This window comes from Eublepharis macularius, chromosome 7 (assembly GCF_028583425.1).
Source record: "Eublepharis macularius isolate TG4126 chromosome 7, MPM_Emac_v1.0, whole genome shotgun sequence".
In the NCBI taxonomy this organism is placed as follows: Eukaryota; Metazoa; Chordata; class Lepidosauria; order Squamata; family Eublepharidae; genus Eublepharis; species Eublepharis macularius.
In genome coordinates, this window is record NC_072796.1 from 24507877 (window position 1) to 24521030 (window position 13154).

The following is a 13154-nucleotide window of genomic DNA, read 5'->3' on the forward strand; positions in this document are numbered from 1 at the left end:
CCAGATCATGCCACAAGTACCTATCAACTTACAGCTTGGATGGGGGAAGGCTGTGGGAACACAACCTGATTGATATGTGCGGGTGGCAGTGAGACTAGCCTGCCACCATGGTCTGAATTCCCTCTCCGCATATTGATTCCACCCAGTTCAATGTCTGAAACAAGCTTATAAGAGAACAGCTCTCAGGAAGAGGAGATCTTTGAACAAAGTAACAGTTCCATTTTGATAATGTAAATAATAGATGAGGGTTGTTCATACCATGTCAAAAAAAAATCTTACAGTTATGACAAATTATTTGTTTCAGCTATAACATCCCTAGAGAGGGGAAATCATTTTCAGAAGACTGACCTGCAGAAAAAGAATGCTAATTACCAGACAACAAAGTTGGGGTTTGTTGCTTTGAAATTTTTGCATCACTTGCCAGATTCCATCAATGTTTTGCATATATGGTCTGTATTAAGAGGGGCAGGGCAATACCCAAGAACTTTTCTCTCTTTTTACTCTTCACATTTTATGGATGATAGTTTCATCACAATACCTTGCTTTTAGGTATGGTGGCCTCAGTCCAGCATACCTACAGGAATGCCTCCCTTCCTATGTCCCTCCACGACAGCTAAGAGGAAAGGGGTCCCAGATGTTTTGCTAATGAGGAACCATAGATTTCAACATTATGTTGCCTTACATATTATCTGTTGCTTTTAATATGTACTCCTATGTGCTTCATATTGTTTAATGTAAGTCCTAGAATTGATTATGTTCTGTTTCAGTGATTCTTCATCCCCATATTGGATCTTTGCTAATACTATGTCTTTGTAAGCTTGTATTCATTTACCCTATGGCATTGTTTATGGAAATGCCCTCGACACTGTATGGAAATGCCTGCCCTTGCCCTTGCCATGGATTGCACTAATCTCACACTATGTAAAAGCAAGAAATTATTTTCAATTAAAAAAGAACCTGAGTGGAAGTCAAAGGACAGAACCACAAGGCAAACTGAGGCTGCATGAGTGAAATTTGAAAATTATAGATGGACTGTGATGCATCATCTTCATCTAATCTATTTTAGCACTATGCATGTTCCTGTACATTCAGTTTGGTGTTCACATAATTAAATCAGAACTCTGGAAAAAGCAAAAGCAACATAAGTCCCATGCTCAAAGATCTCTGCCTGTACATGTCCATGTTGGTCTCATAATGTGATTTCCTGGTTACTGAAGGCATCATGGGGTGTGTGTGTGTCATAAATGTTATTGAAGTTTTTAAATAGCATAAAATGAAGACTAAAAAATAGAAAAGAAAAATAAAAGGAAGAAAAGAATACAATTATAATGAAATAGAAAGAAATAATCACTGATTTTCTCTATGACAGATACATATACATTACATGCTTCACACTCACTTTAAGATTACCATAAGCAAAACACATCTCTTTTCCCTGTACTTTTCTTTTTTACCTCTTAATCTTCAAAAGCACAAATCATCAGTTCATTTTCCCCCTTTTGTGCAAAAATACTATAAAGGGTTTCCAGGCAGCCGTGAATTTAGATAATGACTTTTCCCTAATCAAAGTACTAAGTTTGGCTGTGAAGGCAAGCTCCATCATCTTCACCAACCATTACTCCGTTGTAGGTAATGTAGAGAAAATGTCATGTTGGTTTTTAAATTGGCAAAGTGTGGACTGGTGTTGGATCAATCCCGCTAACCAACTGTCATATTGCTAAATCTTTGCATTCACATCAGAATCCATGGCACCTTTGTTTCAAATTGTACTTTGAATAATACTTGCACAAAGAGATATAACAGTATTTTTGAGACATCATCATCATCATCATCATTACTATTATTATTACTATTATTACTATTATTATTACTATTATTATTACTATTATTACTACTACTACTACTACTACTACTACTATTATTATTATTATTATTATTGTCTGCCCTCCCAGCCAGGACATAAAAAATTCTGCAGTGTACCTACAGGAAACACATCTGATCCACATGCTATTCACTCCCAAGCAACTGCCATGTGGATCATGCTCAGGTGGGCACCACATGAGGAAACCGGTTTCTCTATGTGGGTGGTATGTGACTGTTACAATTCCCACAACTGTGTAGCTTTAAAAAGTGATGTGTATCATCATGGGAATACCATCATCATGAGAATTTCACTAACCATGTATACCCATTTGCACAGCAGTGGCAGTTGATATGAATTGGCTCCTCCTTGGAGCTTGAATTTTCTTTGTGTGTGGTGGGATAGGGATCTACCCCTTCAGGTTTCAGGGCTGCTGTCAGGCTCTGGGGCCAAGCTATTATTTATTACTGGTACCTTCCTGGTGCCTGCTCAGGTCATGTTTCTAGGAGTGGTTCAGTAGGGATCTTGACCAAACTTGGATGATGCCTGGAGGAGAGATGATGCCTGCTGGCCCCCACAAACAGCCAAACACGAACATGTTCATGAACAGGGCCATGTTCATGGTTGTTCATGAGTCCCTGTTCATGGATGGCAATGAACAATGAACCTCATGTTCAGTTTTTTTTTCTGTTCGTGCCCATCTCTAGTACTAACTGTGTTTCAAGAATAACATAGCAATATTTCATTTCCACCAGAAGTGAGAAGAGACTTAATGAGTTAAGGCAAATCTTACTCACCTACTGGAGACATTTCAGGGACACTGGCAACGTAAGGCCCATCAAGGAATTTTGGCTCGTTATCATTAATGTCCTGCACTTTGATGATAAACTCCGATTCAGGCTCCAGGGGCTTCCTCGTTTCTATGTCCACCGCTTGAGCACGTAGGGTGTAGAAAGGCTTCTCTTCGCGATCAAGGCTTTTTATGGCATGAATGTCCCCTGTTGTCTCATCAATGGTAAACACCGTACCAGCTCCATCACCCGATAATGTATACTTGACACTTCCCACTCCCTTGTCCAAGTCAGAATGAAGCTTGATAGCAAAAGAGAGAGAGAGAGAGAAAAGCAAAAGTATTAATAGAGCAATTCCTGGATGGAAAAATGTTAGCTTTTAATATCAAAAATTAGGACCTCGCTATTTGTCAATGACATGAGGGTACATTCACAAGTCACTCAATGGTTAAACACATATTACTACTTGGTTGAGGAAGAGATGGCTATTTATATTGTAGTGTTCCACAGAGGCACATCTTGTTCACTATCTTGCTCCTACATCTATATGAAAACACTGGGAGAGATCAGTGTTTGGGGTGAGGTTCCACCAATATCCACCAAACTGCATTTTTCCTTTCATATCTGTGCAACTGCCTCTCTCCCTATGTTCTGCCATGGCAGTTTCACTCATCTAACCAGGGACTTCTGTAGAAATCTCCCTGCAGCTGGGCTAAATCAACAAATGACCATGCACACATTTTCTCTGTGGTAGCTCCCACCTTATGGAAAAGCCTAACTAAGATCAGGAAAACTCCCATTCTCCTAGCTTTCCACAAACTATGCAAGACTGAATTATTCAGGAATGCTTTCTGCTCAGATTATAAGGCTGCATCATAAGAAACAGGTCAAAGAGATACCTTGGTAAAGGACAGGAACTGTAGACTAGGCTATTGGGTACTGTCTGCTGATATAGACACACTCCTTCTGGGTAGTTCAACTTTGCTAAAGATGTCATGTTAATTACTTACACTTTAATTCAGAAACATTTCATCTATGTGTTCGGCTGCATGCTAGCTTTCAAATTTGCAGTTACCATACCCTATTGTATCTGATTTCATTGCTTATGTTATATTCACTTGCAATATGTAATCTGCCTAGGATCAAAATGAGAAAGGTGAACTATAAATAAACAACAATAATAATAATTCTGTGCAAGTTCTGAACAGGTGCATTGAGAAGGTAATGAGAGGGGTGAGGGCCAGTAAACCGAAGCTTAATCTAGACAAGGATAGGGGCAGTTGGTCAGTGACAAGAGTCAGTCAAGCCCTCCAAATTGGGTCCAGTGTTTGGGCTGGCTAGGCGAACACTTCCCCAACCTAGAATTACTTAGTGGATTTCACACATCCCTATGGAGTACAACATCATAGGTAAAGTTTGGTGTAGTGGTTAAGAGTGGTGAGACTCTAATCTGGAGAGCCAGGTTTGATTCCCCATGCCTCCACTTGAAGTAAGCTGGGTGACCTTAGGTCAGTTACAGCTTCTAGGAGCTCTCTCAGCCTCACCCACCTCACAAGGTGTTTGTTGTTGTGGAGATAATAATGGCATACTTTGTAAACTGCTCTGAGTGGGTGTTAAGTCATCCTGAAGGGCAGTATATAAATCAAATGTTGTTGTTGTTGTTATAGTAAAGAATTAAGCCCAGGCCAAACCATAGAATGAGGCACATATAGAAATCAGCTTCCGTACTCTTTATCAGTTGAAAAACAGTAGCAGCCACTTTCACCTTTCACTGATATAAATGCAGTTCATTACCCAGAACTGGGAACTATAGGAACAACCTTGGTGAAGAAGGTTGGCTGTATGTCCACAGAGACAGCCAATCAGAGACATGGGGGAGGAGTTGAATTGAGATATGTCCGAGGTAACCGTCCCAAACTTTTTGATCCATAGTAGATGCATAAAACGACTCACCTTTCCAGGCTGAATCAAGACAATATTCTTAAGGTCCCTATTAAATATTGAGCCTAGTGCTCAAGTGATGTCAGCCAGGCAGCGACTTCAGCTCATGATAGTAACTTTATTTGCAAAAAGAACAACGTGGCTCCCGAGGGGGCCAGATACATACACCTCCAACTCCACCCCATTTCAGTAACTCCCCAATAAGAACACAGGCACTAGGATCCTTCATTTGCATGCACTAAACAAAAGGTAACGTGTTTACACGACCGCGATTGGCTCCTATCCAGGGGAAATGATTGGTTGCTGATAACCCTAATTCCCAATAGGATTGGCTACCTGAGGAGCCCTGTTTTTCTCAAAGCTAGCCCAATACATAACACCCCCTCTTCAGACAACATATCCCTTCCTCACCCATCAGGTCATATGTTATTGCCCTCTGTTTATCTGCCTTTTATAAGTGGCTTCTAAAACGATCTCACCAGTTCAGTACAAATTAATCTTTTGCTGGTGTGCCGGATTTATTACGATCAGAAGGAAAGCTACCTTTGCCTTCCCCCTGCTACGCGTCAACTATCTTCAGTATTTGTGGAATGAGGGGATAATAGCTCCAGCACAGAGATAATTACTGTCTCTCTCGTCCTGACTACAGTTATTTAAATAGCTGCAATGTATCCAAGTGAGCCATTAAACCACGGTATGTTAGACTACACTCTTTTTCATTTTCATATGCATGTTTACAATGCAGATAAGGAACGGATGACTTAAAAAAGAGTTACAATTAAAAATCATGCATTTTTTTAAAAAATATGTCTGACTGAACCTGCATTCAAATAATTGTGTGCATCGTAAATCATAACGTGGTCCTATTCCTATCTCCCCATAGCAAGGTCCACATGGAATAGATCCTTCGGAAAGTGCCCAAGACATCCAACCACAGAAATCACAAAGATGGCAAATCCCAAGAGTGAGTGTACCTGAATGGGCTTTTTTCCATCTTCACTTTATGATAGGATAAAATTGATCAACCTGATTCACTTTGAGGCTAATTTTAGCATCTCTTTATACAGGTTAACTACAGTGAATTGGTTGATAAATAGGTCTTGTCTCATGGCAGGAGTTTTAGAATGAATAGCCTTTAACAGCTACTTTGATGGACTATATCTCTCTCCTTATATTAATGTCTTTAACAAAATTAAAGTATTGTTCTCTCATAAAGTGAAGAATGATGATATATCCTCCATGGCTTGTGACGAGCCAGGTTAAATCACCATATCTTAGACAAAGAATCATGGCTAGTAGGCCAAGTTAGGCTTCAAAGTGAGTTTCTGACATGTTGCAATCTATTGCATGCCAAGTATTGAGGAACTTGCTTTCCTTTTTGCATGATGGAAGGATTTCAATGAATAATAACATTGTGCTTATCATAACCTTGTGTTTATATACTGCTTTTCTGGACCGATTAGTGCCACACTCAGAGCATTTTACAGAGTCAGTGTCATTATTAGCCCCTTAAACAGACACCCTGTGAGGTAGGTGGAACTGAGAGAGCTCTGAGAGAGCTGTGACTAGAGATGGGCACGATTGGCATTACGATAGAAAAATACCAACGATAATGGTGTTCGCGCGATCGGGACCCGGTGGATCGGTGCTGTCCACGGTGACCGATCCAGATTTGGGGGGGGGGGGCTTCATCAGGGCTTGATCGGGGCGATCGGTATCTGATCGGAGATCCAGTCACTCTGGCACCAGTAATCTATTCCCCTGGCAATGGAGCCAGGGGAATGCCTGAGCTGAGTTTGCCCTCCTTCTGTCACCCTGGAAACCCGAATAGAAGCCCAGCTTGCCTTGATCAGCAGGGCTTCCTTCCGACCACGGAGCAGCAATGCACTCACCAGTTGGGAGAAGAGACCCAGGGGAGGGAGGGGGAGGGGATGTTCTGTAGCCATGGGCACTCCAAACGTTTTTTTGCTTTAAAAAAAAAAACGGGGCTTTGTAGGAGGAATGGCTGTTTTTCTGTCTGTCACTCTCTGTTTTTAACCTGCTTTTAAAACATTGTATTTTGTGGGAAAACCTCATTCACGGCTGTGTGTGTGTGTTTAAAATATGCTTTTGGAAGACTGGCTGCTTGCTTTTAAAATTGGGTGGGGAGGAATGGAGGATTCTGTCCCTGCTTTTTTTTTTAAAAGCTGGCTGAAACATGTTGACGGGGTGTCTCTCTCTCTCTATTTGGAGAGGCAGGGACGGGTTAAAAACTCCCCCCCTCTGTTCCAAGTGTGTGTGTGTGTGTGTGTGTGTGTGTGTGTGTGTGTGTGTGTGTGTGTGAACATCCCCTCCCTGAGGGGAGGCGGCTCATCGCCAGGTTAAAAACTTTCCCTCCCTCTGCTCTAAGTGTGTGTGTGTGTGTGAACATCCCCTCCCTGAGGGGAGGTGGCTTGTTGTCGCCTCCCCATGCCCGCCAGACTTGGTGGTCGCTGCCACCACCCACCTTCCCACATAGCTGGGAACAGTGGGGCGCCCCTCCGCTTTGGCCTCCCCGATACCCGGATCGGAAATGGGAGATGACCAGTGTGGATCGGTGATTTGGGGTCGTTGCTGGCACCGATCCCTGATCAGCTTGATCGGTAATTTTTTGGGGGTCATGCCCACCTTTAGCTGTGACCAAGGTCACATAATTTACACATAAAATACTTTGGAAATAAATAATATTTGTTGAAAATCAATTATACTTGGTACTATTTCCTTATGAATTTACACACTGTGGCAAGGAATTTAGCACAGAGAGCAGTAATCAGTGGATTGGCACCTAAATGCAGTTTCCTGGTAAGTTTTGAGTCAGAAGTTCTCAGAACAACCCAGAAGTCTACCTAGCAAAGGAAAAAAAAACTTTGCTTGAATACCCACATAAAATCAACAATAAAGCAAAACATGTCCATTTGTCTCCACCATGCCCTCTCTGCAAGGGCAGACACTCTCTCACACAGGGATCTTTCTATAACGCCCCTCCATAACCGCCGAGGGGAGTGCATTCCACTTGGCTAACGAGAATGCCCTACAATGTTTGGAGGTCTCTAGTAACAAAAAGTAGGCAGCTGGGACTAGAACATATCTGGTATTCTCAGATTAGAGTCCTGCTGTTCTTAACCACTACACCAAACTGGCCTAAGTCCACAGACTTTTCTCTGCCTGTAATACTCTTCTTGGAGCCTATCGTTTCCCCCCTCCCCAAAAAATTAAAGTTTGCAACTCATTCTGATACTCCAAGAACTTTGCTAGCCATCCTCTTTTTTGCTAGACCTGCTCCCTTTTTTCACTTCGAGTTGCACATATTCTATTGTGCTGTGGACTCTTTTTCTCCCTCCACAGATGTCTCCATATTGTGCTGTATTACACCGAAGACTCATTTCGATGGAATTGAGTTTCCACAACAGTAAAAGACAAAAGCATGTTAGCCAGCTGTACCTGTCTTATTCTAATCTCACTCTCTGACAAAGCTCCAGATTAATTTCAGTTTTGGGGCATGCAAGACACACTAAGAAACAGTTGTGCAGGGGGTAGAACTGTAGATCTCTATCCTCCAAGACATCTGCTTGGTGGCAGGGTTATTGTTGACATTCGCTGAACTAGATCAGATGGCATGTGGGGGGAAAAATCAGATGCCTGGAAAAGATAAGCATCTGCTCTGCTCTCTCAAGAGTTTGTTCTTGACTTTTTTTCCTGGTTACCTCCAACTTTAGAAGAAACAGAAAGCATTTGTACAGATTAAGAAGTTGCAGTTTTGTTTCTACCTGACATGGTACAACAGACTTTTGTTTTGGTTTACTCTGAGCAGGAAAGTGCATATGAGGTGTATATGCACATTATACATAAAAAATGGGTTGAATAGCTCTGCCCTACCTTCAGAATATATTGGGAGTTGTAGTTCTGGGAGCAAAGATTTTGTTCACTGTGTAATAAATAGCTGTACTTTATTTTATTTTCTTGTTGCTCAGTCTTCTGGTTCCTGTTCTGGGAGCAAAACCAGAGACCTCTAACTGAATTCTCAGCACACAAACCAAACTAAAAATTCAAGGATTTTTTGCAGAAAGCCAGAGTAGGTAAAGTCTCATAAAAATGTATGTTAGTAATGTAGAAGTACTTTCCCCCTCACAGCACAGCAATTATTTTGTCTTCTCAGCTCTTCCCTTTCTGTTTGTTTATTCATCCTTGAAAGACCTTGCCTAATTCTACCCTAATCATTTAGGAACCAATAGGAAACCAAAATCCTAAAATTTTAAAAAGATGGCATGTCCAAAGTTTTAAATTTAAAACCATAGCAAAATAGAACTCTTAGCAGGAAATAACAGTCATTAACCCTCCTCCACCCAACTTCAAGGGATTCCCCCATCACCAGTCCTTCCTTCACCTTATCTAACAAAAAAATGAGGATTGAATGCTGTCATGGAATGGGCTTTTAAATGAAAGGTTTACCAAGTGCAGCACCCAGAGAGTAGAAGGGAAAGGGTTAAAAAAAACTGCCAGAAGGGAGAATGATTGACAAGCCACTCCCCCTCTCTGTGATTGGCCAGTGAGAAGGTAATAATTGGTGCTGAGTTGACATAATTGTTAGAGGAGTTGAAGTCTGGAGTCTGACAAGGAGGGTCACACCAGTAACTCTCTGTGTGAGGAGAAAAGAAAAGTTTGCCTTATTTGGGACAGCTTTAGGTTTAAAGAAGACTATGTCATCAGGAAGGGGCTGGTGGCAATGGGTAAATTACCCCCATTTCCCTTCTATTTCTCCCCAACTGGCCAAGTGAACAGTGGGGGGGGGGCAGTGGCTGGGAGATCCCCTACCTCCAGTGTGGCCCTGGCAACCCTAGGTGGGAGGCCTCCCAATGGTAAACCACTTTGCCTGCCACTACTCTGAGTAAATCCCTACATGCAAAGTATGAATTCATATGTACTTGGGGCGATTCCCCAGAAATGCAGAAAAAAGTGATTTTGTAAACTAACCACGCACTTCCTGTACCAAATTTCCTCAAATGTTTTGAAACCATTGGCTTGGGTCTCAAGAAATATCCCTGCTTGTAGAAGGGATTTTCAGCCCTGATCTGGATAGCCTAGGTGAGCTTGATTTCATCAGATCTCAGAAGCTAAGCAGGGTCGACCTTGGTTAGTACTTGGATGAGAGACCTCCAACAAAGACCAGAGTTGCAGAGGCAGGCAATGGCAAACCACCTCTGATCGTCTCTTGCAATGCAAACCCCACCAGGGATCATCATAAGTCAGCTATGACTAAAGAGCACTCTCCATCACCAGAAGGGATTTTCATTGGCAGCATGGGACTTCTGCATCTCCCTACTCCCTCTGCAAGCCACAAGAGATCCTATTCAAAAAGGCTTTTTATTCAAATGGAGGGCTGTATTGTAGGGATGGGGTCTCAGATGCTTCGCTACTGAGTTAGGGACCATAGACTTGATCACTATATTATCTTACATATTATCTGTTGCTTTAAATATGTCCTCCTATATACCACCTGTATTTTTTCTACTCTGTATTGAATTCTTGCTAATGCTATGTCTTCTAAACTTGAAATGCACTTGATACTCATTGAAATGCACTAATTGAAATGCACGATACTAATTGTACTAATGTCATACTATGTAATCCACCTTGAGTCTCAGTGAGAAAGGCGGACTATAAATGACATAAATGGATAAATAAATAACGTTTCCTGGAAAACAGGGGGTCACTAAGAACAGCATGAGGAAGGAGTTAGAGGTACGTACTGGGAGGGGGGAATGGGCAAATATTGCCCTTCCTTCTGTTAGCGGAAATTATGGGTTCCATAAGACACATTGGGCATGGGCAATTCCTCCAAAGTTGAATAGTACAAATTTGGGAGGAAATAAACTATTGAATAAGGTTATATACCTTCTTGTTGACGACTGGCATTGCGGCATATCTTAAAGGGGAAAGTGACAACTTATCTGTATATGCCCTTCACAGCTGATGCAGTCTGGGTGTAGTGAAATGCTGCATGAATGAGCACAATTTGTTCCACAAATCTAGCTTTCTTGTCACAGAATCTGAGTAACCATTGTACAGCATATGGTCTGCTTTGGCACGGAGTCCTCCAAGCAGGGCAAAATTGTTGATGGGCACAATGTGGTTTTCTGCTGACAGCACAGATTAAAAACTAGGTGACCCATTAGTGAATTTGCATGGGAATACAGGTGCGTGTTTGAAATTGCATTTTCAGCTGCTCCCTCACACAATACAAATGACTTTTAAAAACTATAATATATCAAGTAAAACTGCTGATCGGGGAAGGAATGTTATTCTGTAGGAAATGAGTATATTTATAATGCTATCTAGTGCTGGAAAGATTTACAGCTTGATTTTAATTCTACTAATATGATGAGATCCCCAAAAGCATGCAATAATCTCACTCTAATAGATACAACAGCTGATAGTTTCCCATTTTTTCCCCCTCCCCATTGGAAAAAATTTACTCATAAGATGGACAGAGTTGGAAATGGATGTCATTTCACAAGTTTCCATTGGATTTTACAACTTTCCATTGGATTAAAAAATGGTATTCAGGAGATGTGCATAAATGTTGCTTAAGTTTTATTTTAAGAACATGGTCTATTTTTTAATTGACATTTTTATTTGATGGTGTCGTAAGGGAAATGATCAAGCCTAAATCTGAACTGAATTTTAACAATTTACCACCTCTGTTAAAAATAATATGGCACAGAGCATTAAAATATATTGATTTAACAAGTATCTAGTAACCATTTAATGCACTGGTGTTAATACTTCCTTGCCCAGGTACAGCACTTGCAAGTGCTTCAAGTGATACCTATGCTACATGTTGTCTAATGTCAGTCCTGGAATTGCTTATGTTCTGTTTCAGCAATTTCTTCAATTCTGTATTGGATTCTTGCTTCAGGGGGAAATTCCCCCTGCCACCTGCCAGCTGATAGTTTAAAGAGATCTTTAAGGGGCCACGAACAATGAACAACGAACATGTTTGTGAACAGGGTCATGTTTGTTACTGTTCGTTGTTCATTGTTCATGGATGGCAACATACAATGAATAGCTTGTTCGATTTTTTTCCTGTTAGTGCCCATGTCTAGTCATAGCTGCTTATGCCAAGTCAAACTTACTGTGCAACGCTAAGCAGAGTTACTCCAGTTTAAGACCACTGATTTCAATGGTCTTAGAATGGAGGAACTCTGCTTAGAATTGCACTGTTAAAGTATCCTTACATGCATTTCCACTTGTGCCAAATTTTTGTCTGTTCGATTTCTGGAGGCAAGCAGTAGGTATTACACAATATCTTATGTAAGTAGACTTCACTATGTATGTTCATGTTTCCTCTTGCCCATAGGCATTATTATTTTGTTATCTCCTCTGATGCATTATGAATAGACTAGAAACAAAGCCCGTTCTGGGAAAAAATACAACAGGCTCTAGAATAGGGAAAAAATGGATAATGGTTTAGAGCCAAAGGATTGCAAGCATTGTTCCACTTGTGGAACAGTTTTCTCTCAACCCTTCTTTTCTCCTGTGGTCCATTTAGGTTGGCAGCCTGATGTGAACTTTCATTGGCAATGTTGTGGGATTACTAGTAACAAGGTCAGGTCAGTTCCAATGTGACCTGACAATGCCCCAAACTCTATGGTTTCACCCCAACCATAAAGTTTTAGATGAATGTTATAGCATTGCTTGCTGGGATGATATCACTTCTGGGTTGAACCAGAAGTGATGTCATGGCATGGTGTCAATGCACCGCTGATCACCCTCCCATTTCCATCCAAGTTTTTCCCCAGCTGCCCTGATGAGTGGTGATGGGCAAAACTGTCAAGGGCAAGAAAGTTCTTATTGAAACAGGAGACAAATGTGCCTCCTGATATTCCTGGTTGGGAATATCATGGTGTACAATGAGTGGGGGCTCTGCATTAGAATCAGTCATTCCCAATTGCAAATTACCCTTCACCTGTGACCTGAGTGAGCAGAAGCATCTTTCTGCTTGTAGAAGGGGAATTTCAGCTCTAACTTACAGATTTTATTTATAAACACAAAACCAGCAAATTGATTTTAAATTTCTATGCTTGCTTCAGTTACTCACTGCAAGCCCATACTTAATTTGAAGGAATAAAATATGGTAGCTGGAGTTCCAATTAGGAAAAATGCTTCTGTATCTGTATATTTCCTATTCAGGACTCAGCTTGAGTAAATACAGTACCATCGTATTTACTTTACATCATTAGTTTGAATCATTTCTCTCCCTCTCCTATCTACCCCACAGCAAGCTCTTTTCATTGGAATAAGGGATGAAATGAGTTCACAAAAGAGGTGATTAAAAATCAAATTTACCTTGTGTGCAAGCCAAGATTCTCATACAGTCACCCTAACAATTTGCTCATAATTCAAAAGGAGCAGCATTTTGAGTAGTGTTGTGTCTACACAGCAGCAACATTCAGGATGGCAGCTGGCCAAGCAGCCACTCTTGACACGTGTTCCCAATTTCCTGGAACCTGCATGCTTCCAAGTCATCATTGGGCTGGTCATGC

At 41.2% G+C, this 13154-nt stretch overlaps 1 protein-coding gene across 2 annotated transcripts in view; it reads right to left on the reverse strand.

Moving 5' to 3' along the window:
* CDH12 (cadherin 12) overlaps positions 1–13154 on the reverse strand; it is a 250239-nt gene that overhangs the window by 156059 nt on the left and 81026 nt on the right. For both annotated transcript variants that reach the window (XM_054984695.1, XM_054984694.1), the window contains exon 2: positions 2659–2953. In XM_054984695.1, coding sequence (XP_054840670.1) covers positions 2659–2953 — 295 coding nt within the window. The remainder of the gene's footprint in view (positions 1–2658; positions 2954–13154) is intronic.